Source organism: Tuber melanosporum, assembly GCF_000151645.1.
Source record: "Tuber melanosporum whole genome shotgun sequence assembly, scaffold_2, strain Mel28".
Lineage (NCBI taxonomy): Eukaryota > Fungi > Ascomycota > Pezizomycetes > Pezizales > Tuberaceae > Tuber > Tuber melanosporum.
This window is the reverse complement of record NW_003298863.1, coordinates 2,008,415-2,035,365: the sequence shown is the minus strand read 5'-3', so window position 1 is coordinate 2,035,365 and position 26,951 is coordinate 2,008,415. Positions and strand designations below refer to the sequence as shown.

The 26,951-nt window shown below is 45.3% G+C and overlaps 2 protein-coding genes; one reads left to right on the top strand and one right to left on the bottom strand.

The window, feature by feature from the left end:
• Nucleotides 1-18,362: 18,362 nt before the first annotated feature.
• Nucleotides 18,363-22,833, bottom strand: GSTUM_00005693001 (uncharacterized protein). XM_002837787.2 has 8 exons: nt 21,943-22,833; nt 21,765-21,865; nt 21,372-21,712; nt 21,091-21,303; nt 20,728-21,026; nt 19,922-20,661; nt 19,417-19,843; nt 18,363-19,351 (listed from the first exon to the last, which is right to left on the bottom strand). The coding sequence occupies exons 1-8, from the start codon at nt 22,036-22,038 to the stop codon at nt 19,094-19,096; spliced, it is 2,475 nt and encodes an 824-aa protein (XP_002837833.1). The 5' UTR covers nt 22,039-22,833; the 3' UTR covers nt 18,363-19,093.
• A 1,839-nt stretch (nt 22,834-24,672) lies between these two features.
• On the top strand, nt 24,673-26,951 carry GSTUM_00005692001 (uncharacterized protein; the record flags this gene model as incomplete). XM_002837786.2 has 6 exons in its annotated part: nt 24,673-24,866; nt 25,359-25,408; nt 25,560-25,691; nt 25,803-25,821; nt 26,067-26,139; nt 26,255-26,951. 6 exons carry the CDS (start codon nt 24,673-24,675, stop codon nt 26,765-26,767), a joined length of 981 nt encoding a protein of 326 aa, XP_002837832.1. The 3' UTR covers nt 26,768-26,951.

The window sequence follows — 26,951 nt, the reverse complement described above, 5'->3', positions numbered from 1 at the left end:
TGTGCCCTGTGCATCCTGCACCCATTTCTGAAGCATTGTTGCTAATACTTTAGAACATGGTCTGGGCGTGGGCCACGCTTTCGACATTCCCTCGGGAACCATCCCGAGCCTTCTTTGTCACCAAAGTGTGTTTGGCAACCGTCATCGTAGCATACCGTCCATGACATGGCGTTATGCTGTGCTTGTTGTTCCCTTTCCTTAAGTTCCTCGTCGGTTGGCCCCATGAATGAGTATTCAGGGCTGGTGGGTGTGGTTTGGCGGGGGCTATCGCCCCAGCCCTCGTGTTGCTACAAGGGCGCAGGAGCTTTTCTCTCGCTTTTGTCTTGGTTGTACGTGATCATCACCTGGGCCGGGCTTGCCTGGGTATCGCTGGTGGAAGGTTGAGATGGCATCTTGTGCGTTTTCGAAGTTGTGTGCGTAGTACCAAGTTTTATCGTGTTCAGGAGAGTATCCTGTCCACTTGGCTCGGTATTGGAGGTGACCGTGGAAGAAGCGGGAATCAACTATTTCGTCGAGCTCGTATTCTGGTTCTCCGTCGAGTTCGATCGGAGGGGGAGGAATAAGTATTTGTGAAGGAAACTTATTGTCGTTGTGTAATTCCAGGAGTGAGATGTGGAATGTATTGTGTATTCGCATTGAGGGGGGAAGGTCGAGTTTATAAGCTCGGCTGCCCACTTTTTCCAACATCCTGAAGGGTCCAATTTTCTTGTAGTCCAGTTTCTTTGATGGTCGTGTCATATGGATATTGCGTGGTATTAGCCATACCATGTCTCCCGGTTGTATGTTTGGATCTGGTCTTCGGTGCTTATCGTATTGTTCATTTTGCCGTTGTTGTGCTTGACTTATCTCGTATTGTAAGGTTTCGTGTAGTTTCCCCATATGTGCTTTCTCCGGTATCACATCATTAATCGTATGATATGTGGTCTGACTTTGTGGATGTTGTCCGTAATTCGCAAAGAAGGGCGTCGTGCCAATTGTTTCTTGCTTTGCATTGTTGTATGCGAACTCGGCCATCGATAACAGCTTGTACCAATCATCTTGCTGATAGTTGACATAGGCCCTTAAGTATTGTTCGAGTATCGCGTTTACCCGTTCCGTTTGTCCATCTGTTTGTGGGTGGAACGCTGTGCTCATCCTGTTTTGTATTCCCATTTCTCCGGTTACTTTCTTCCATAATCCCGATGTGAATAGTGTTCCTCGATCGGTAATGATATTCTTTGGGAGGCCGTGAAGTCGAAAGACCTCTCGGAAGAATGTTTGTATAAAATCCCTCGTGTTGATGTCTTTTCTAACCGGAATGAAATGACTCATTTTGGTCAGGCGATCCACCACGACCAAGATGCTATCGCAATTTTGCGATATTGGTAGGTCTGTGATGAAATCCATAGTAATTGTTTCCCATGGTTATTCGGGGACTTCGTTTGATTTTTGTAATCCATATGGTGCGTGTTTAGCCGTTTTCGTTCTCTGGCATATGTCGCAGTTTTTGACATATCGTTTGACATCTTCGCACAGTCCTGGCCAATAGAATGATCTCGTGATGAATTCTATGGTTTTAGCCGTTCCTCCGTGTCCTGCCGTTTGGATATCATGGTGTTGTCGTATGATGTCTGTCGTTATCTCCTCTTCTTCCAGGATCCATTGTTTTCCATCCTACCACATATTTCTGTCCTTCCATTGGCATAACCCCAGTGCAATTCCTTTCATCTCCTTTTTTCCTTCTTCCAAGGCTTCTCTTATTTTCTGCATTGTTTTGTCTTTCTCGTTTGCATTCTCAATTCCTTTTTCCTCCTTCGATGTGAATTGAATAACCTCCATGGCCTTGAAGTATGTTTTTGGTAATAGGGTCCGTGTTTTTTGTTTGATCCTTTCGTCTTCTTTCGTTTGTGGTTTGTCGCTTGCAATCCTTGTGAGAGCATCTGGCTTTCCGCTCTCTTTTCCTGGTCGGTATTCGATTTTGAAGTTGTATTTGCTAAGGTGCTCCATCCATCTTATCTGGCGGTCGTTCAATTCTTTCGTGGTCATGAACGGGACCAGGTTCTTGTGGTCGGTTAGAACTCGGACTGGATGGTCGTTGTTTGAAACGTATCTCCTCCATTCTTTTAATGATTGAACTATTGCTAATAGTTCTTTGTTTGCAACATCGTAGTTGCACTCTGCCGGGGTCATTGTCTTGGATCGGTAAGATACTGGCCTCCATTTTCCGTCATCGCATTGTTGCAATAGTATGCCGGAGCATACGTATTTTGAGTCATCCGTTTCAATCATTGTCTTTCGGTTTGGGTCGAAATGAACCAGTATGGGTGCTGATGTTCGATGCGTTCGTATTGCATCATATACTTTTTGTTCGTTTTCTCCCCATTCCGATTTCTTGTCTTTCTTCGTAAGGTTATAGAGTGGTTTTGCAAGCCTGCTAAATCCCTCTATGAACCTTCGATAAAAGTTGCAGAATCCCATAAAGCACTAAACATCTGTTTTGTTGTTTGGTTTGGCCCAATCCCAAATGGCTGCTGTTTTAACTGAGTCAACTTTGACACCACTTCGATTGATGATAAATCCCAGGTATTCTGTTTCTTCCTTGTGGAATTCGCATTTTGTTGGTTTGATCTTCATTCCTGATCCTTGTATTGCCGCCATGATGTTACTGATATCTTTTTGGTGTTGTTGTATATTTTCCGAGTATATGAGTACATCGTCCAAGTATACGATGCAACATATGTCGAGGTACTTATTAAGTACCCTGTTGATCCATCGGTGGAATGAAGCCGGTGCGTTGGTTAGCCCGAAAGGCATAACTAAGTATTCGAACATTCCGTATCTGGAGGCGAATGTAGTCTTCCATTCGTCTCCTGCCTTAATGCGTATATTGTGGTATGCGTCTTTGATGTCGAGTTTTGTAACCGGTACGGGTACTTGGTTATTGGTTTTGTTTTATGTTTGGTTTTAAGTATTGCTTTGATACTTGGTTTGTTTTAAGTATCGTTTGATACTTGGTTTTGTTTTATGTTTTGTTTTAAGTATCGCTTTGATACTTAAGGAGTTTTACTAAAGTGTATCGATTGATACCTTTGATTGGTTTCGTTCATGTTAAGACATGAACATATTTGTGTATTTAAAGACTGCCTGTTTCTATGATAGAAAGGGCAGACTTCAACAGACAGTATTTCAATATACTTGGTTGAACGGTTACTTCTTTGTTCCTCAGTACACCCTCGAAGCCTCCTTTAGTTCTTAGCTCTCGCCTCCTCTCTGGAAGAGCAGGCCAACTACCAACTATCGTATCTTTTATCATTAACGTGATTAGCACCTTGCAAACACGTTACATTTTTTTAACCTCAGCAAGTGGTTAAGAACCTGTCCCCGGATTTAGGCCTAATCAACCTATCGATATCCACCTCAGAACGCTAGCAGAGAGAAGCGGCAGAATCACAGCACATTCGGCTTCATCTCAAACCCAAGATAGAGTCTTTGACAACCAGGAGTGGGAAGCAAATCCCACGGCAAGACCTTCCAAGAAAGAAACAACCCCGGTGCTCTGGTAAAGAGCCGGGCGATCCTGCAAACACGGAAGATACACAACCTCCAGGAGAATTCCCTTCTACCCCAGCAAAGAAGCCTTCCTTTGAACCTCCAAACGACCCCGAATCTAGTAGCGAATCAGATATGGCTAGCACAGGAGGAGGGCCTTCTGGAGGAGGGAAATCTCGGGCAAGGCCTGAAGAAGAGGAGGTACCCACAGCATTTGAACCCCCTAAGTTTAAACTCCACCTCCCAGCGAAGTTCACAGGAGAAGGAAAAGACCTCAAACCTGAAGCCTTTGACCGATGGGCAACAGAACTCTCACACTTCCTACTCTTACAAGGAAAGGATGTGGAAGACCCTACAACCGAACTTATCATTGGATCATTCTGTGAAGGAAAGGCAACTGACGCATACCACCAATGCTATAAGGATTCCGGCGGGAATGTAAGATTAAGAGGAACTACAGTTCTCGATTACCTGAAAGGACGATTCCAATCCTCTATAACCAACGACCTCCTATACAACAAATTCAACCAGCTCCAGCAAGTTAACGGAACGCATGTCAAGCGAATCACCAATGTGGCTACGGACCTAATGATGTATAAGGACCGGATGGAGAGAGGAAGTATCTCCAAATACATCCTGAAGCGACGATTCTACGACACCATGCACCCTACCCTCCGGCGAGAAGTAGAACCACTCGAGGAAGACCGCGATGATATTGTAGTAATAATTGCAAGAGCAGAACGAAAGGACGCTATTCTCCACGAGACCAAGGCCTACAAAACACAGACATCCTCTAGTAGGAACAGCCAGCCCCAACACAAAGCCTCCAACAACTCTGAAGACGATACCCCACGGGTTTTCAAGAAGAAAACAAAATCCTCCAAAGAATCGAGACGACAAAAAGGAGAATGTTTTGAATGTGGAAAAACAGGACACATGGCAAAGAACTGTCCTACAAAAAAAGGAAAAGGAAAGGCAATTAAGCAAGAGGCGTCGGCCAACAATGTTGAAAGCGATAACGCCCAATCCAGTGAATATGAAGAAATCCATATCGGATATATCGATGTGGAATGCAACAGTGTTCGACCTCCGGCTACATTCAAAGCACACACCGCTCTGGAAGGTACTATCCTGATCAATGGCAAAAGGGCTCGAGTCCTATTCGACACTGGCGTAATTGGAAGAGATATGATCAGTAATGCCTTTGTCTCTGTCCATGGACTCCCAACCCGAGACCTTAACCAACCCATACCGGTCAATATGGCAGTAAAGGGATCACGATCCACAAGCCATAAAACCTGTTATGCGACTATTCGACTTGGTTCTGCTATACTACCCCCCCAGGAAATGCTGATTGGAAACCTAGCCAAATACGATGCCCTAATAGGCATGCCATTCCTGAACCACCACAAAGCTATAATCAGGTGTGGGGAATCAACCATCGATTTCCCAGATCAGAAGGTCAGAGTCTCATGCAAGCCAACAAGCAGAGAATACCGAGCCGCAGTCTGTGAAGCAACTACCCAAAAACTATTGGATGAATACTCTGATGTTTTCCCTGATCAAATACCTGAAGAACTACCGCCTATGAGAGAGGTGAACCACCACATCCGCCTACGAGACCCCTCCAATCTCACGAACCAACCCACCTACTCTATTCCTGACGCATACAAAAGCCCACTTTGTGATTGAATCAACCAACAACAAAGAAGAGGAGTCATCTACCGGGCAGAAGCCCCTGGTGCCGCTCCTATGGTTATTCAACCCAAAGCAGATGGCAAACGAATCCGCCCCTTGGTTGATCTCAAACTACGGAATGAAAATACGGTTATGGACAGCTCCGCTATCCCAAACCAAACCCAGATCCTAAATGCAGTTGGAAGGGCTAGATTCCAAAGTAAGATTGACCTAAGCGATACCTACTTCCAAACTAGGTTAGACCCAGAAAGCGAACGCTACAACAGTTTCAAAACACCCTTCGGAAGTTTCATTAGCCGAGTTATGTTACAAGGTGATATGAATGCGCCCGCCACCTTTATGCGAATTATGGAAAACCTTCTAAGCGAATACCTCCACCATTTTGTTTGGGTCTACATTGATGATATTCTCATCTTCACGAACACCATAACAGAACACGCCTACCATATAGGATTGGTTTGTACCAAATTAAGGGAAGCTAAATTTTACACTAGCAGAAACAAATCAATTCTGTTTGCCGATAAACTCGATATCCTAGGACATGTTATAGATGATGAAGGAATACATGCAGCCCCTGGAAAAATAGCCTGTTTAACGGAATGGTCAACACCCCGGAATCAAAAGGAAGTCATGCGATTCCTAGGACTAGTCAACTATATTTCCCAGTTTCTTCCACACCAAGCCACTGTGACAGCGCCGCTCACAGACCTTACCAGCAATGCAGAATTTGTCTGGACCCATACTCATGACCAAGCCTTTACCAACATTAAGGAATTGATTAAAAATGCCAACGTCATCCAACCTATCGACTACAGTAAACCAGAACCGATATGGCTGATTACGGATGCATCGGATGTTGGAGTTGAAGCATGGGTTGGGCAAGGGGCCTCCCATGAAACGGCAAGGCCGGCCGCATTACACAGCAGGAAGTTCACTAACTCACAGATGAACTATGGAACAACAGACAAGGAAGCCCTTGCTGTGATTGATGATCTCGCCGCTTTCAACCACATCCTCATGGGCAATACCTTCACTATTGTTACCGACCACCAACCTCTCACTAATCTTAAAACAGAAAGGATACCTGGAAGAAGAAGAACAAGATGGATAGGCGAAATCAGCAAATACGATGCAAAGATTATCTACACCCCTGGAAGAATGAAGTATTTAGCTGATGCTCTCTCCCGCCTATATGAGAATCAAGACATCGCAGACCCCCCTCTTGTTCACGACCACACAAGACAAAGCGAGGACAGCCCTGACGATACATCCTATGAACAAGAACCATGGATGGCTACCGCCAGCTCTGCCGCTCCCTCCAATCCTTTCTCTTACACCATGTACAATCCTGCCGGAACAGAACGAGGAAAGGACATTGATGCAGAATGGCAAGACAATTGCACGCTCCGCAGCACCCCTCCTCACGAGCTTGAACAAAGCAGACTCCACTGGTCACACTGTTATCACGACACCTGCCCTTTTCACCAGACTGAGATTAAGTTCGGCAACAGATACTAGCGACTGTACTATATGCCTACTGACGATTCCAAAGACACCAGCTTCGACACCGTAAAAGGAGCAGATGAGATGATCAATGAAGATGAATCGACCCAACCTCCTCATACCCTTAATCCTGTTCCAACACGATACCAAGGTCTTGAAGAACTCGAATAAGCAGCAGCCTACGTGGATGCAAGATCCTATTTACAACCCCCACAGTCAGCCCCACCATCCTCTGCTCCCATTATCGATTCACGACCACTATATGGTGGACCCTTACGAGTATACAACAATGAAACCATTGTCTCGGTCATACCCCCTACTATTCCCGAGCATCGGCGTCAACTCTATGAAACCTTTGAGGAAGAGGAAGCCCCTATCGAACCAACAAGAGGATCCCTAATCGAGGATGAACAAGATGTTAGGTCGACCACGGATGAATTAACCTCCTCTTTCCGAAGCCAAATGATAGCAGGATACCGCCATGACCCGATTTACTTCAAAGCCATGGATAGCTCCAGGCACGGAGACCTTGCCCCCTACAACATATCTAACGGAATGGTCTTTACCAGCACCCGTTACGGTGAACATTGCCTATACATACCAAAGGGCCATATGTTCAATGGAATGACTATTAGAGAATATGTCATATCCGAGATTCACAACAAAGGACACCACAGTGCGGACCGTAACCTTCAATATGCTTCAGAATATGTATACTGGCCTGAGATGCACAAGGATTTCCGCGATTTCGTCAAATAATGTGAACCCTGCCAGGCAAACAAGGAGCGAACACAACTTCCAGAAGGAAAAGTACAGACCCTCCAACTACCATGTGAAATATTCGAATCATATGCCATCGATTTTGCAGGACCATTCAATAAATCCGCTGGATATGACACCATCTTGGTGGCTGTGGACCGATTCTCTGGATACACTTGGCTCATACCAATGAAGCTTACCAATTCCTCCAAAGACACCTGGAATAACCTCCAACGATACCTGTTTACCCCCATGGGTACCCCTTATCTATTGTCAGTAATGCTGATCCCCGCTTTACCGCCAGATTCTGGAAGCAAACCTTGACCTCCCTCGGAATAAACCACATTATGACTGCCCCTGGACATCATGAGACAAATGGCCAAGCAGAAAGAAAGATTCGCGAAGTGAAGACCGGAATTAGGAATATGATCAATGAACGACAAACCAACTGGGAACCAGCCCTTGTTGAGCTCGCTGCATATATCAACGCCGGATTTTCAGATACCTTGGGGATGTCACCATACAAAGCGATCTTTGCCCGTCAATACCCCCTCCTACCTACAACAATATTTAAGAACTCCTCAGTCCCTGCCTCTGACGACCATCTAAACCGCCACCAAGCAATTCGGAACGATGCCTTCCAAGCTGTTATGGCTGCCCGATTCCGAAGCACCACTACTGCCCAAAAACGACGACGCAAACATGTCCCCATCTCACCAGCAGCCATGCTCATGGTACATGGTAACATGTTCATTACCAATGTCGGACGCAGTAAGAAACTGCAACCACGATGGCGCGGACCCTTCAAAGTCATATCCTGTGCCGAGCATACAGAGAACTACACTGTCCAGATGGATGGACGCATGTACCACCGTAGTACTGCAGTCTTTCACGCCTCCGCTGTCAAGCGATTCCATCCAAATGATGACTCCAAGTTTCCTGGAAGAACCCACTCTCGGCCTGTACCTATCATCATCGATAAGAAGGATGAATGGGAAGTTGAAGAAATGAGAGACTACCGCCTTTGGCATGGAAATGATCAGTTCTTAGTTAAATGGAAAGGATATCCGACGAGCGAAAACAGTTGGGAACCACTGGAAGGACTTGAGCACGCTATGGATATGGTGAACAAATGGTGGAAAAACAATATGCTAAATGGATCCCTTCCCCCAACAATCAACTACATCACTATATGCTGGACACCCACGATGCCAGAAACTGAGCTATGGCATGCAGAACTCGAAACTAGAGATGGATTTTGGGCACCATACTTTGAGTCGGAATTCGAGAGCAGCGATGAGGAGAATCAAGCTATGGAGTCGGCGCTCAACAACTTTATCTAGTCACCAATCACCATCCGAATACTATAACGATGTCAAACTATGTGGAACTCAATGTGAGGCTGCGACAACAGATTGTTAGACTGTTGTTGAACCGCGATGCTATCCAACTTGAAGACTATTTCGAAATCCTCTGGATTGACTACTGTCCTGATTGCGATCATGCTTGGGTTGATGTACAGCACGAATCTGGTATTCGTGACTACTGTGATTTAAATTTCTTTGAGTCCAAGTGTTTCATTAGAGTTTCCTCTTGTCCCTGGTGTGACACTTACAATGAAGAGTTTTTAGCGGAAACTGAAGCCTTTAGTTTCTCAGACTCCGCTTTTGATGATTATTAGGTTTTGTTTGTTTAAACAGTTGTTTTGTTATGGGGAATGTAACCGGTATGGGTACTCGGTTATTGGTTTTGTTTCATGTTTTGTTTTAAGTATCACTTTGATACTTAGTTTGTTTTAAGTATCGCTTGATACTTGGTTTGTTTTATGTTTTGTTTTAAGTATCGCTTTGATACTTAAGGAGTTTTACCAAAGTCTATCGATTGATACCTTTGATTAGTTTCGTTCATATTAAGACATGAACACATTTGTGTATTTAAAGACTGCCTGTTTCTATGATAGAAAGGGCAGACCTCGACAGACAGAATTTCAATATACTTGGTTGAACGGTTACTTCTTTGTTCCTCAGTACACCCTCGAATCCTCCTTTAGTTCTTAGCTCTCGCCTCCTCTCTGAAGAGCAGGCCAACTACCAACTATCATATCTTTTATTATTAACGTGATTAGCACCTTGCGAGCACGTTACAAGTTTGGTGAAATATTTTGCTGATCGTAGTCTGTCCAGTGCTTCCCCAATCAAGGGTAATGGATATCGGTCTTTTTTGGCAACCGAATTGAGGGCCCTGTAGTCCACACAGAGTCTCATTTTTCCGTCTTTCTTTTTGACAAATAGTATTGGAGATCCTCCTGATGCGAAAGAGTCTCAGATCCATCCTCTCTTTAGGTTTTGCTCGATATACTTCCTAAGTTCTTCGAGCTCTGCTTCCCCTAGGGGGTATAACTTTTTATAGGGAATTTCTTTTGTTTTTCCCGTTTTTTCGTCTTTGTCCAGCTGAATTTCGTGGTCAATTCCTGGTCTTCGAGGTGGTAGCTCCGTAGCTTCCTCTTCTTGGAATAGATTTGTGAATTGGTGATATTCTTTTAAAACCAATTCTTTCCATCCCTTTTTGCCTTGGTATTTCTTGTCCTGGATTGCTATTTCTGTGCTGATGTTGATTTTTGCTAGAACTGCTTTCTCGTCTTCATATTTCCATTTGAGAATTCCGGTGGTATCTCCTCTTCGATAATATCGTCCAAAGGCTTGTGCTGTGATCTCTTTAATCTCAATTCTTTTTGTTGTATCGAGCTGGTTTTTGTCCGTACTTCCAAATCCCTCATTTCCTCTCATGGTTTCTTCCTGTTGATCTACTTCATGCAGATCTTCTTTGTTGATTTTTTCGATTATCAACTGTGCGATTCGATCGCCTTTCTGGACTTGGTAGTCCTCTTGAGCTAGGTTGGCCAGGACCACTTTGATTTCACCGGTATAGTCGAAGTCGATCACTCCTGCTATGGTCATGAGTCGGTATTTGACTGCTAGACCACTGTGGGGTGCTATTCGTCCATAGGTGCCTTCTGGGAGTCCAATGGCTATTCCCGTTGCTATCGTTGCCTGCCCGTTGGCTGGTATCTTGATTCCTTCATTGGCATATAGGTCGTGTCCTGCTGCCCCTTTGGAACCCTTGGTAGGCACTTTTGCCTCTTGATCCAGTCTTTGTATCCGGATCCTCTTGTCCTGCCGCATCTCGGCAAACTTTGCATGCAAAGTTTCTTCTTCCGCTTCTCGTATTGATGTGGAGTAGACTACAGGTAAACTGTTGAGACATTGTGTCGCACGTAGTTTACCTGTAAACCTCATCTTGTTCTCGTTCCAATCGATCGTTGGGTTATGCTTCCATAACCATGGCATCCCTAGGACTATCTCATAGTTCTTTAGATCTGCCACTTGAAAGGTTGCCGTTTTCCTATTCCTGTCAATGTCCATAGGTACTGTCGCCGTATGGGTTATAGGACCCATAGCGCGTGGTTTTCCATCCACTAGGTAGACTTGTTTTGCTTTCTTCGCTTGTTTAGTGTGGAGGCCGTATTTGTCGCATATTTCTTTGTCGATGAAGTCTTCAGTGGCCCCCGAGTCGAGCATTGCGTATATTGTTGTTCCTTCTCTTTCTCTGTTGTATATCTTCGTTTTGATCATCACATGATCTCCATCTTCTTCACTTCTTTGCGTGTGTAGTGCTGTGTAGTAGTTCGCTAATTTGATGGGTTTTCCAGGTCCACATCTTGGGTCTCCCAGACCACCTTTTACTGGGGACCTTCTTCGTTTTCCCCCGGTGAATCCTCTGCTATCATCTCGCGGATGTTGCTCCTTTTCTGATTTTGGAAACGGTTATTTCCAGCAGCTCTGTTTCCCTGGTATCCATTGTCTGGTCGGCTTCTGCATTCTTGTATCCGATGCCCTGCTTTTCCACACCTTAGGCATAATTTCCCATTCATCCTTCTAGCGTATTCTTCTTTAGGCAGATTCAGAGCAGGTCCTGTTCTTAACTTGTCTAACTCCATTAGTTCGCCTGGTGGTAATGCTCGACTTTCTCCTCGAGCTGTTTGCGGTTTGAAGGTTCCGTCCATGTTCCTGGATGATTGGACCACTCTGTGCATTATAGTATTTTCCGAGTTGCTTCGAACCATGTTTAATTTGCTTTCTTTGTCGATTGCCCATCTTGCAAACTGTTCGGCTGTCGTATAGCGCAGGTCAGAGATTCCCCATGCCTCTCGGAGTCTCTCACTGCAGTTTCTCAGGAGGATGATGTAGAGAGTCGCATCATCAAACTCAGCCTCGTATTCCAATAGTCGACATTCGTTCCAGTATGCTGAGAACGTTTGTTTCACTTGCTGGAGTTTTTCTAGCTTTCGTCTTGCTGTTTCTTTGGCATTGGGGTCTTCAAATTGTTCAAAGAGTGTCGCCTTGAACTCTTCGTACGTGACCCATTCCCTCTGTTTCCTTCCTTCTTAGAAGGGCATGATCCATTGTCCCGCGAGTCCTCTGAGTAGAGATTCCACCTATGGAATCTTAATTTCATCATGGTGATCTCCGTATCCCTTCACTGCAAAATATCCCTCGCATTGCGCTAAGAATATTCGTAGCTTATCTTCGGCTCCCTCGTATGTGTCGGGCTCCTTTGCTTTTGGTCGTTGGACATTTCCCTGCCCTATATTTCGCGTGGCTGCAAGAAATGCCTGAAACTGATTTTCAGTCATTCCAAGTATGCTGGTTCCTGGTGCCGGTAGCTCAGGTACTGCGGATCCCGACATTCTCTCGGGTCGTGGCGTTCCGGCAGGAGAGCTATCGACTGGTGATCCTTTCTCTGGTGTTACTGGGCTTGCTGCTCTCGAGGGTTCTGCTGAGACGTGATCTAGGGCGTCGCTGAATCCTCCGAGATTAAGATTTTGATCGTCGATGTCAATATCTGCTTCCCGATCTGGGTTGAAGGATGCCGTCTTGTATCGTTTGGCGTCGTACTAGGTGACGCTTTGTAATGTAATGATCCCTTCTCAGATAGTGAGTGCTTGGCAACGGGGAACGATACTTCTCTTCATGTCCTCTTCTCTCTTTGTCTTACGATAGCTTTAGGCCTCTGCCTACGTTACCGATAGTACAAGACCCTTGTCTTCTACCGGGAACGCCTATCGTAAGCTTTCTCTAACTCTTCGTCGTAAGGCGCCTTCCTGGGCGTAACGATAACGTTGCAATAGAGATAACGATCGTAAAGGTGTTTTATATTCGTTAAAGTAATAAGTAGGAAAAGTACTTAGAACAAAGCGTGAAGAACCTATCTTCTTCGGCCGCTTCGGCCTCCTTATATAGTGTTCTCCCCGCCTTTAATCATGTGACCTAAAGTAGTCACATGTACAAAACCAAATCAAAACAAACTAGTCATGTGACCAAAGTGATCACATGCTCAAAACCCATGACCTTATAGTGAGGTCATGTGCGAAACTCATAAACCAATCATAACTCAATAAACAAGTCATATGACTCGACTGAGTCATATGCGCGAAACCCATGACCTCATAATGAGGTCATGTGCGAAACGTAAATCATATGCGCAAGGCTTACCCGCAAGGTACACTCGCAAGGCATACTCATCAGGTGCATGTCCCATGACTCATATTTGAGCCATGTGCGAAAGCATCACAAATCCCACACATAACAAATCATATAACCCGAATGAGTTATATGCGCAAAACAATAACATACCTGTGACTCATAACCATGTGTCACGTGAAAATCTTTTCCATGCTAAGCCACGTTCGTGACAAGCGAGGATGGATTAGAGACTCCTTCACATCAGGAGGATCTCCCATACAATTCGTCAAGAAGATAGATGGAAAAATGAGACTCTGCATAGACTACAGAGCCCTCAATTCAGTTACCAAGAAAGATCGATATCCACTACCCTTAATTGGAGAAGCATTGGACAGACTACGGTCAGCAAAATACTTCACCAAGCTTGACATCAAGGATGCATACCACAATATACGCATCAAAGCAGGAGACGAATGGAAGACTACATTCACCTCAAGATACAGAATGTTCGAATACTTTGTTATGCCTTTCGGGCTAACTAATGCACCAGCTTCATTCCAATGATGGATCAACAAGGTACTCAATAAGTACCTCGACATATGTTACATCGTGTACTTAGATGTTCTACTCATCTACTCAGAAAACATGCAACAATACCAAAAGGATGTCAGCAATATCATGGCTGCAATACAAGGATCAGGAATGAAGATCAAACCAACTAAATATGAATTCTATAAAGAAACAGAATACCTCGGATTTATCATCAATCGGAGCGGGGTCAAGGTCGACCCAGTCAAAACAACAGCAATATGGGATTGGGCCAAACCAAACAACAAAATGGATGTTCAATGCTTTATGGAATTCTGCAACTTTTATCGAAGATTCATAGAAGGGTTTAGCAGGCTTGCAAAACCACTCTATAACCTGACCAAGAAAGACAAGAAATGGGAATGGGGAGAAACAAAACAAAAAGCATACGATGCCATCTGAACACATCTGATATCAGCACTAATACTGGTACACTGTGACCCAAACCAAAGGACAATGATTGAAACAGATGCCTCAAAATCTGTATGTTCAGGCATACTATTATAACAAGACAAAGACGGAAAATGGAGGCCAGTGTCTTATCGATCCAAGACAATGACCCCTGCAGAATGCAACTACGATGTTGTAAACAAAGAACTATTAGCAATAGTTCAAGTACTGAAAGAATGGAGGAGATACATTCTGAACAACGATCATCCGGTCCAAGTTCTAACTGACCACAAGAATCTAGTCCCGTTCATGACCATGAAGGAATTGAATGACTGCCAGATAAGCTGGATAGAACATCTCAGCAAATACAACTTCAAAATTGAATACTGACCAGGCAAAGAGAGTGGAAAGCCAGATGCCCTCACAAGAATCACAAGCAACAAACTACAAACCAAAGAAGACGAAAGAATCAAACAAAAAACACGAACACTATTACCAAAAACCTACTGTGAGGCAATAGAGGTTATCTAATTCACATCAATGGAAGAAAAGGAAATCAAGAAGGCAAATGAAGAAGACAGAACAATTCAGGCAATAAGAGAGGCATTAGAGGAAGGAAAAAAGGAGATGAAAGGAATTGCTCTGGGTTTATGCCAATGGGAGGATGGAAACATGTGGTACAACAGAAAACAATAAATTCCCGAGGAAGAGAAGATAAGAACAGACATCATACGACAACATCACAATATCCGAATGGCAAGACACTGAGGAACGGCTAAAACTACAGAATTCATCACAAGGTCATTCTATTGGCCAGGACTGTGCGAAGATGTTAAAAGATATGTCAAGAATTGCAACATATGCCAAAGAAAGAAAGCAGTTAAACATGTACTATACTGATTACTGAAATCGAACGAAGTTCCCAAATGACCATGGGAAACAATTACTACGGATTTCATCACAGACCTACCGTTATCAGGCAACTGTGATAGCATCCTGGTCATGATGGATCGTCTGACTAAAATGAGTCATTTCATTCCCGTCAGAAAAGATATAGACACGAGGGATTTTATACAAACATTCCTCCGAGAAGTCTTCCGACTTCATGGCTACCCAAAGAATATCATTACCGATCGAGGAATATTATTTACATTAGAACTATGGGATAAAATAACTAGAAGAATGGTGATACAAAACAGGCTGAGCACAGTATTCCACCCACAAACGGATGGACAAACAGAATGGGTAAACTCAATACTCGAACAATATTTACGGGCCTACATCGATTACCAACCAGATGATTAGTACAAACTGTATCAATGGCCGAATTCGCATACAACAATGGAAAACAAGAAACAATTGGCACAATACAAATCTTCGCGAATTACGGACAACATCCACAAAGTCAGGCCACATATCATACGATTAACAGTATAATACTGGATAAAACAAATATGGGAAAATTACACGAAATATTACAATACGAAATGAGTCAAGTACAGCAATGGCAAAAAGAACAATACAATTAATACCGAAGACCGGATCCAAACATACAACCGGGAGATATGGTATGGCTAATACCACACAATATCCATACGACACGACCCTCAAAGAAATTAGACTATAAGAAAATCGGACCATTCGGAATAATGGAAAGCGTGGGCAACCGAGCTTATAAACTCAATCTTCCACCCTCAATGCGAATTCACACCATATTCCACATCTCACTCCTCGAATTACACAATGACAACAAGTTTCCCTCACAAACAATTATTCCTTCTCCTCTAATCGAACTCAACAGAGAACCAGAATACAAACTAGATGAAATAGTTGATTCCCGCTTCTTCTACGGAAATCTCCAATACCGAGTCAAGTGGACTGGTTACTCACCTGAACACGATAAAACTTGGTACGCGGTACAGAACTTCGAAAACTCACAAAATGCTCTCTCAACCTTCTACCAGCGATATCCAGGCAAGCTTAGTCCAGGTAGCGATCACGTTCAACTAAGACAAAGGCAAGGAAAAGCATCCCGCGCTGTTGCAACCACACGAAGGCTGGGGTGATAGCCCCCGACAGACCATACCAACCAGCCCCAAATACTTATTCATAGGGTAGACCAATGAAGAACTTAAGGAAAGGGAAAAACAAGCACAGTATAATGCCTTGTCATGGACGGTATGCTACGATGATGGATGTCCCATACATTATGGGGACAAGGAAGGCTCAGGGTGGTTCCCAAGAAAATACAAAAAGTATGGTCCGCACCTAGACCATGCCCTAAAGCACTGGAAACAGTGCTTTAACAACACGTGCAAGATGCACAAGATGAAGAAAATCACTGCAGAATACTACTCGCAGAAGGATAGAACAAAGAAATAGTTGGATGGAAAGGATGCCACAATATGGCAGAGGGCTGGAGCCTCAAGAATGAGGCCCAGGAAGGAGGGAGTCCAAAATTGATCTACGGAAACGGAATTAGATACTAGAAGCCCGCACAGGCAAATCAGAGGACTCCGGGAACAATTTGTCTAGGCCGAGGCCACAATCTCAGTAAACGAAAAAACAATCGCAGAGCTAAGACAACTAAACAACAGTTAACTGCACACGATTGAGATGGCAAACCTCACCTTGGAAATGGTGAGGATAGGATGGCGGGAAGCAGACGACAAGTTCAATAGGCTTTGGAGGTCTATGTGTTCGGCAGGACGAGAACTATTGAAACTTGGGGATAAAGCCTGATGGAACTCAGGCTTAGGGGGAGGAGAGCTAATGTCACAAACGTGGCTTGGCACAGAAAAGGTTTTCACATGACTCATGATTATGAGTCATAGGCATGTTATTGTTTCACATATATAACTTACTAGGGTCATATGACTTATTATATTATGATTTATTATGTTTTGCACGTGACTCGATTACAAGTCATGGGACATGTGCCTGGCAAGTATGTCTTATAAGTGTGCCTTGTGGGTATGCCTTGCACATATGATTTATGTTTTGCACATGACCTCATTATGAGGTCATGGGTTTACTCATATGACTCATTCGAGTCATATGACTTGTTTATTGTGTTATGATTGGTTTATGAGTTTTCGCACATGACCTTGCTATGAGGTCATGGGTTTTGAGCATGTGACCACTTTGGTCATATGATTAGTTTGTTAGGATTTGGTTTTGTACATGTGACCACTTTGGGTCACATGACTATGGATGGGAAGAACACTATATAAGGAGGTTGATGCGGCTGAGGAGGATAGGTTCTTCACGCTTTGCTCTAAGTACTTTTCCTCCTTATTACTTGAACTAATATAAAACACCTCTACAATCTTTATCTTTATTGCAACATTTATAGTTACACTGAGGAAAGCTCTTCATAAAGAAGAGTTAGAGAAAGCTTACAATAGGCGTTCCCAATAGAAGACAAAGGTCTTATACTATCGGTACCGTAGGGAGAGCCCTAGTGCTATCATAAGACAAAGGAAAGAGAAAGAAGGAGAGAAGTATCATTCCCCATCGCCAAGAACTAACTATCCGAGGAGGGATCGTTACACCTATAGCCTATATACCTTTATGAATATTAAACCTACCCTTGCACTAAACATCGTATGATACTATATCATTGTTTCTTATTTTTTATCTGACTATCCATAATTATATCTTATTATCCGTTGACGTTTATTTGGTAAGTTATATTATTCCGCTATGTCTTAATAGATTTAATACTAATACTCAATATAATATAAAGAAATCTAATGACACGACTAAAGAAAAATACGCTATTGCGACAACAAGTAGGAAAGCTAGGTGGTCACCCACATAGTACTCAAGCCTTAAACCAATTGCACTATGAGACTTTGGATAAAGATTTAGAAGATAGTGAAACCAATAGGAAAGAAGATTCTATTATAAATGAGAGTAATAAGTTTAAACAGATACGAAATATCGTAATAGAAGAAGAAAAATACAGTTCAAAGAAATTCGTAAGTACAATACGGCACAAATACCAGAGCCCTAGACATGTTAGTAATAGAGATCAATATACTTAACCCATTATTCTATATATTTATACTTATATTCTATCTGTATTTATTATACTATCATACATTTCTTAATTTTATACAATATATTTGTAATATAATATTTATCATAATATTATATTAAAATACTACTATCATATAATACTTTCACATATTTAATCTAATTATAAGCCCTTAAGAGATGGTCCTAATACCTTATTTTAAGGTCTATAATATTCGGTCTTGGCATCCAAGGCAGCTCAGCCACGTATCATAACACCTTTTTTTCAGCCTGGTTGAGGTTTTGGACTGCACGAACCATATCATAGCAAAGCATAATTAGAGTGGGACGGAGTAGAGTGGAGATGATTGTAGTATTATACCCCGCTGACCCCCAATCCATCCTTCAATCCATCCTCCCCAAACTAAATCCTCCAAACGCAAACGGGAGGAACAATAAAATCCCAATTCAAACTCCGCAATATTTTTGGTTGCTAGCCTAGAAACCCGGATCCATACATCAATCTGAAATGTAACGATAGAGCAAAAAGAAAGCAAGTATGCAAATAACGAAAATAAAAACCCAGACCCTCCCTTTTTCCCATGACTATATCCTTATCCGTGCTGACTGCCAACGATCCTTGCCGGAAAAAAAAAAATACAAAGAGAGAAAGATGCAAAAGTCAGCTAGTTGGTTGGTTGGTTAGACATGCATGCAGCTGCGTCCGTAAAGTTCTCATACCCTTCACTATACCCCAAGAACAATACTTATTAACAACCGGAGCCCCCCAGATAACTGTTTTCGGATATGCCTCTAGGGGCACTGTAAGCCTCTACCACAATCCGTTCCTTACCGAATAATAGAAAGAGAGGGCTAGCGAAGCATTTCCAAGGGCCCGCAGCGCCCGGAAGGGAGCATTGCGGGCGGGGCTGTACTTGGTACTTCAATAGGATCGCCGCTCGCCAACACCAATGCCCAATCAATTATAACAAAGGCGAAAAAAGAGAAAAGAAAAGAAAGTGACCGCCCTATCCCGACCAGACTCCAGATCGAATCGAAAACCCCACACGCTATGAAAACCTCAACTAAACCCCAGAAGGGCCTTGTTCAGTCCATGCCATGCTGCTGACATCTGCCCAATCCCACTCGAAGGTCATTGGCATCTGCCAGAGGTCCTGTGGTACGAAGGGTTGCTGAAAGGAGGAGGATATCAGCGGCGGCAAAGGGTTATGCGAGGGCGATGGTGATAGTGGGAAGTTCTGGGCTGGGCTGGGGTTACCCATATCGTTCAGCCAGGACATAGGGTTGGTAGGCGAGAATGTTGTTCCGAATTCGCCATACAGCTGAGAAACGTAACACCGGTTTAAGCAATTTCACCAAACAGAAGGGGCAAAGAGAGGGAGCAAACCTGTGAGGTCATATCCTGGTTCAAAATACTGGTGGGCGGCGATGCGGCGTTCGCGGGGGGAGTGCTCGGCGCAGCTGTCGCAGACGAACTGGCGGACCTAGCCGAGCTCACGGGGTACTGAGCACCGGAGCTCGGCGGCTTTGACTCGTCATTCTTTCGTTTCCGCCGAGTCATGGATTCCTTCTCCGCCTTATCCAAGACCAGCTGCGATATGCGATGGAACTCCCCGCAGACAGCCAACATCCGCTGTATGGATGAAGTATTCTGCTTCGCGTTCTCACTTTCATCTTCTTTCTGCACGGTTTGCAGAAACTCCACTACCACATTCATAAGCCTAAGGTCAGAGCGCGCGCGTGGGTCCTGAGGATTCTGCAAGACGTTTGCGAATAGCGTCACCAGTGCAGATACTGGATAGTACATGATCAACCTAGCCGTGAAACTGTTAAACAGCTGTGAATACAAGTACGATGGGGGTAAGGCAAGTCTGGGGCGAGGGGATGCTTACCATATACATGGATAATCATGTTTATTGATGTACTTGATCAGGTGAATTGATGCCCTAGCTGCCGACACGCAGAGCGCCGCGCTCGAGAATACCCTAGGGTTCAGTGGCCTAGCGCTCAATCCTGCGATGGCGTAATTTGATAGTCTGCTGGTCCAGTAACCGTGATGTATTGACATACGGTGAATGGTTGTTAAACAGTTGTAGTAGGCAAAGTGCAACATCACGAGATGCAGGACCAAAGGTCCGTCGTCCATAGAAATCTCATTCTCCGGCCGATAATCTGCTGGTACTGTTTCCTTCCATTCTTCAAGCTCTTTATCAAGATCTCCAATCGTATTCAGTAACTCCCCGTCTGACTGCTTGGCGGCTTTAGCAGAGTATAATTGCATGTAAACCTTGCTCTCAATCACAGCAAAAGAGGACATAAGCCTGAATAAGTTGACCTTTCCCTTTCCAACCCTTAGTGGAACATTCCCAACACCGTCTGTGGGGTCTTCATCAGGAAGCTCAACACTAATGTCGTCATCATTGATGCACGGTGGACGCCCGGACCGGAGTGCCATATCCTTGTCCAAAAGATACATAATCCAGAATACTCTTCGTCTCTGCTCAACCTCAACCTGATTCAGGCCGAAGGAATTACCACGCCTATGCATACCAATGCTATTCGATATCCTGACTGCAGCAGCAATAAGAAAATATGATGGCTGAGGGTTGGCCGTCCCCTGCAAGTACAAAGCCTACGAACAGCACCATATCAGCACGCTGTACATTCGGAACTAATTTGCTAGTGCATTGGACAATACCATTCCTAGGATTGCTTGGATGCTTAGCAAATCGGTATTTTTCAGCAATAATTCAGTGAGAACTGTCGCGGCATTCTGGAAGTAAAGCCACGATTTTTGCACGTGCGATATGGAATGCTCCGCATCAGGTTCTGTCGCATGTGTGATCCGTAACCGGAATGAGATCGCGAGAAGCATGTTGAAGGCACCATACCAACCCGAGTGGTTCGGGGGGTCATCCGAATACTGCTTCTCAAACAAATGTTCAAATGTCGGCCTATGGAAGAGCGGGAACATTGTATTAAAGTTTTGGAAGAAATCTGTTGCGAAAAAACAAAGGTTGTGAGAATCACAAAACATATATACCAATGCATAGATCCTTACCCTGTACAAGGATAGCAGCTAGTTCTCGTGATGGAAGTGGGTTTGTTCCACGTTGTTCAAACAAGGGACCGAAGATGTCAGGTTTCCACATCCCCCATTTTGATTCCGAGGATGTCGCTTCCATGACCATATGTTGAAAGCTCTTGTCACCCGTTTTCTCATTGACCCACTGGATTCCTTTGGGTGAAAATATTGAAAATCCAGACGATGAACCTGTAAACAGTAGCGGCAAAAATTAGAGTGAGACTTTGCCAAGCAGTAACGCCCTAACAAGAACCCACCAATAAACCTAGTTTCGCCACAGTTGTTTGTAACGAGAGAACACATTTGATCGGACAAGGCTTCAACCTCATCTTCCTCCTTATGCAGTCCCGGCGAATTCACAGCAGATTGCAAAGCTGACGAACTTGGAGTTTCCCGCATCGACTCTGACGATGATCTGCCAATATTAGATGGCGTCTTTACCGACCCAGCACCACCTGGTTGCTGTGCCTGATCCTGTAAACGACGTTCTAAATCTCCTAAATCTGTTTTGCCATCTCCCTCAGGCAACAAACCGGAGAGCTTAAGGAGGGACTCCATTCGACCGAGTCGATTTTCCAAACCTTCGATATATTTTGCGCTATTTCACAAGCGTCAGCACAATATTTTGGCAATGTCAAGGCTCAACAAACCCTTTCGGGGGATTCCTTTTCTTCTCCACAAGCGTAAAGACACATTCAGTCTTGTAATTCATGCAATGGGTACATGCCGGGAGCTTTCCGTCACATTTAATCTTTAAAATCATTCAGCTCCCAAATTTTCTAGCAAAGCTCCACGCAAAAACAAAGGCTCAAGTTCAACAAGACAAACCTTCTTCTTGCGGCACATATCGCAGGCCCTGGCTATTCTCCTGCGTTTCGGATCGCCGGCTCCATCGTCGGGTGATGCTTGTCCCGGATTAAACATGGTGGCCGGTATGGTCGTTCCACCATTGGCATTACCGAAAAAAATTGGTGGCGCCGGATTCGAGTGTGTGGATGACGGAGATTTCATATCGCTGGGTTCCATTTCCCCTTTTCCTCCCCACTTTTCTTCGATCTCTGTCGAAGCTTGACTGGCCACTTGTTGAAAGCGTTCGTGTCAAGGTTTGGGCAGTTTGGTGGATTTGCCCTCCCTCCGATCGGGCTGTGGCAAGAGATGTTTGATTACTGCAGAATACGTATGCTAGTGTACATATATCGGCGAAGGAAGAACTTTGCGCGGGGTTTGACGGCACGGAGACGAGTCAAAAGGCGGACTCAAGGGGAGAAAGAAGAAAAGATTAGAGCAGAGCAGACGCGGGCGGGCACTGTAGTTTGATAAATGTTATTAATAATGCAAGGTCGTTAGGTTTGTGGCGAGTTTGTTCCTCCTTCCCTCTTTTCTTTCTCTTCTCTCTCTCAGTTTGTCTGCTTTCTATCGCCCTAGTGGGGGGGGGGGGGTAGCTGTGTGTTTGGGTCTCTGTGTTTTCTCTTTGGCTCGCTTTTTCCCCTTCTCTTCAGATTGTCCTTCCTAGCCTTGGGATCCCTGGTCCTGCTTTAGTATTTTTCTCGCTTGTTATCTATCCCTTGCTAGGTCTAACGATTAAAGTTAGAGGGAAAGGTCGGGGGATATCGAAACAGAAAGCTCTACTTTCTGACTAATGCAATAAAGGTATGGAGAGGGCGTGCGAGTGCGAGTTTAATGGAGTGGGTGTGAAGGGAGAACGAGGGGCCGAATGCCGGTATGATACGGTAGAATTTGACTCCCTCAGAGTGCTCTCCCAATGCCAGCTCTGTCGGTTTCCTTAAATCCAGATCCTCTGACCTTGTCCCTTGTGGAGCGGAGCATTAGCACGCCGGCTCGTGGGGGCCCCTGCCTTTTTTCTAACATCCCCTTCAGAGTGACCCGAATAATACTACCACTGCAGTGTGGTCAGGATCCCACCAATCCATCAACGCGAAGCTTCTTTGTGTGGGCTACCATGCGTCCTGATCCTTCTTTCCGTTACCAAAATACGAGTACCTTTGCATCACAGTAGGATTTCATCGACGCCTGCTCATTATGATACTGCATCACCGCAATCCCTTGGCACTTTCCACACACCACCGTAAGACCGGCATGGCACTACGAGTACTAGTACAAACACAAGCCTTCGGGTTCCGACAGAAAAGTGTTTGGATTCCCTCAAGTCAAGCCCCGATGAGTACGTAACTTAGGTGCATTACCCCCATTGGCCGATCAATCAATCAATCAATGTTTAAACCTATTGCACCCGCGCTGTAGCCCGTTCCCACACGGGCGTTTAAACCTGCGGCCCTACAGTACGAGTATTCCAAGAGGTCTGTTCAAATACCGTACTCGTACTGGTATCCCAATGACGCGTCGAAAAAGCTGGGTAGTACGATTTATTATCTTGCCAGGCTACACCTCCCCCCCCCAACGGGAACCCAGGCCCCTGTGGCTGTACCGGCAAATTCACTTCGAGTAAAGACGACAAAGCATGATACAAAAATACCAACAATAAGGTTAGAGTTGTTGTGCAGTTTGAGAATCCCGAGACAAACCCCCACAGCGAAGCCGGAATTGGAGATATGAGAGTAAGAATACCGTGCCGGAGCTGCACCGCACTGCACTGCCGTTCGCGGCGAGCATCCCGCTTTCGCACTCGCACTCCAAATCGCTTCCCCACCCTCATGGCCACGGTCCATTTTCCTTGGGACTTGATGCCCTGCCCTTATCACACCTCCATCCAACACCACGCGACACCGAAGCAGAACCCCATTGCATCCAAATCACAAGGATGGCTGTCATACCTCGAAAAAAAATATAGATGACATTATGCATGCCCACTCCCACCGTACGAGTATGATACCCTACTGTACGATACTCGAGTATGATGCCCGAGTAGACTACGAGTACGGTACCGGCCCCCACACGAACTCCGAACCCTCCCCGAAATTCGTAGTTTTCAATTAATGAGCATCTGTGGTCCACTCCCGATATGATCGAACATACAGCAACGGTGTATGATACCGTGTATGATACCGTGCTCGAGTATGATACCGGCACGGTATCGGTGCAGGTACCATAGTCTACCGTACGGCTTTGGCTTCGCAAGAGATTCAAGTGCTGGAGCTGTGGTTGCAATGATTTCAAACAGGCCGGATGAGCCATTTCCGGATATCCGCACCGTATTCGTTCTCGATCGGGCTCCCGTCTGCTCGAGCACCGCACCGTACCAATCCAACCGCCCAAGCCAAGTTACCGGTACAGTACGGCACCATAGGGGGTAGAAGTTGTGGGAAAGCTACCAAATGCTCCTCCCCCCCTCCCAAAAAAAAAAAAAAAAAAAAAAAAACATGATGTCCGGTTGGTCCCAGTTTTTGCCACACTTTGACTGTAAACCCGAATGCATCTTTTGTGTTCTCTCCGCTTGCCCATTTCCTACAGCACTTCACCCCCCTTCTCAGCTTCCCATCTAAGGTACAGTACCGTACTGTAGTACCGGTAACCACAGCAGTACCGCAACCGGATTCCAGCATTCGATCGGTATACCGGTGCCGATTTACATATCCATCAATGTCTTTACCCCTGGAAGAAATCCGGGGTCACCCGGCCTGGTCCACCGTGATCGAATTGCAGACTCCGAACTGGCAGGGTGTTGCTCCCGTCGCGAAAAACAGGTCTGGCGGGCCGATCAATATTGCCTATGAAGTTCACGGCACAGGCCCAATTCATACTGTGGTACGTCTACCGCGCTCGACCATGTTTCCGTGGGAGGGGATAGTCTGGCGGAAAGGAAAATCATCCCTGCGGGGCAGAACTGTGCTGACATGCCCAATCAAAGTGGATTACGGGGATGAATGCCCCCAAAATAGCGTGGCATCGTGTAAGTCGCAACGGGCGTTGCGTGCAAGGCTTTCCAACCCTCCTCCTCCACCTCCTACGAGTAGATGCGAATGGTCGGGATGAATTGTAATCTAATCCGTTTTTACTGCTTTTCATTTGGCGTTTCTAGCAAACCAAATATTTGTAAGTAGATCTTTCTGGCCTGGAACACTTTCTCTTTCTCCTTCTTCTTTCTTCCGTTTCTTCCACGGTACTCACCTTCCTCCTCCTCGAGGACCCAAGCTAGCGGTTCATTTATCCATCGATTGATATGCCCACCCAATTCCTTCTTAAAATTCCCGTTTCAAATCCTGCCCCTTTTTATCCATCTCATAGGCTAATTATCACGATTATGACTCTCCCCGGTGACGATATAGTGGTCATGAGCATAAAGACAAATATACGTCATTGGTCTTTGATAATCGAGGTACTCATGATCCCTACATTCCCTGAAGGAGAGGTTTCCTGAAGCCCATTTATTACCGGCACCTCAAATTCCACCTCCCCTTTAACGATTGGGGGTCGCATACGGCACTTTCGATGTTACTGGGGCAATTACTTGTACTAACCTGGCTCAGGGGTCGGGAATAGCGACAAGCCCTATGCCAGATACTCCACGTCCGAAATGGCGAAGGATGTAATCGACCTTCTACAGCACGTGGGATGGACTGATCCGAACCAGCTGCATGTGATAGGAGTATCTATGGGGGGTATGTACAACGTTTTTTTTTCCCAATTGGTAACCCGCACGACCCCCCGCCCTCTGGCTTTCTATGTACAAGTATATGTAGGCGCAATTCACTCACTTAATGGTCATGAAGGAATGATTGCTCAGGAACTGTAAGCTCACCGGCCTACCCTCTCGAACCCCCTCCCTCTCTCCTTGAATGGCAAACCTCCCACCAATCCGGGTTCCCTTTTTTCCCCCTTCTTTTCTCACCCCACTATCTCGCCACGGCGCATGGAATCCGTATCCCCGCACCGACCTGATGGGTCTCATATTTCGTCTCGAGTCATCTTTTATCTGTCACCAGAACCCTGCACGCTCCCCTTTCGTATCATCAGTTAATGAGCATTTCGATTAGGGCTTTCCTAATACCGGAACGAATCGCCTCTCTATGCTTGCAGAGCACAGCAGCCTGCCTTGTCAACTCAATCGTAAGTTTGAATCCCGACATGTACCACCGCACGAACACGGATATGAAAAAAGCGTTGAGTCCTGCTTCTGACATCTACTCCCTCACCACCATCTCCTCCTTGTTCCATGATACAGCCATGGTATAAGCATCTATATCGCCGCGCGTACATGCTGCTGCCCAAATCACTGCCTGCCCGCCTCGCAGCCACCCAGGAAAACATCTTTGCAGCGGCTTGGCTGAAAGCCCCCGACGACCTCGGCCTTTTCCCGACCAACAGCGACAGGTACGTGGCGGAAGAGCTGTGGCGCGTGGAAAACCTCCCGCCGCCCGTCTACCAGGGCTTCCTCCTCCAGGGCCTCGCGGTCTCTTGGCACTATATGGGCCCCGAGCGGCTGAAAGTGCTTGGGGGGCGGATCAGGCACATCCTTGTCTGCACCGGCGACTTGGACGCCATGATTGAGTGCAAGCATTCCGACGTGCTCGTCCGGGGCATCAGCGCTGGGGGCAGGGTCACGAAGAGGGTCTTCGAGGGCTCCGGACATGCGCTCCATTTCGAGTGTGCCAGGGAGTATAATTGTATGATTGAGGAGTTTGTCACGGCAGCTCATGAAGATGGGAAGGGGGCTACTATTAACCGGTGGGTATGAAGCGGGGCTGGGTTTTTTTTTGTTTTTTTTTGTTTTGTTTTTGGAATGGCGTTTCTTTCCCTGCTCCAGAAGAGGGAGCGGGGGGGGGAAGGGGAAGTGGGGCGTGCGGGGCTAACTCTTGGATTCCTTTTCGCTTATGATAATATAGTAACTTAAATACCACACTTTTTTGTTTCCAATCGAA

What these genes read in the sequence shown, in the direction of transcription:
- GSTUM_00005693001 (XM_002837787.2), bottom strand. Translation starts at nt 22,038, where the DNA reads ATGTTTAATCCGGGACAAGCATCACCCGACGATGGAGCCGGCGATCCG. An exon ending in AAAAGGAATCCCCCGAAAGG is followed by an intron (nt 21,713 to 21,764) that starts GTTTGTTGAGCC and finishes CTTGTGAAATAG; the next exon opens with CGCAAAATATATCGAAGGTT. An exon ending in TGGCGAAACTAGGTTTATTG is followed by an intron (nt 21,304 to 21,371) that starts GTGGGTTCTTGT and finishes TACTGTTTACAG; the next exon opens with GTTCATCGTCTGGATTTTCA.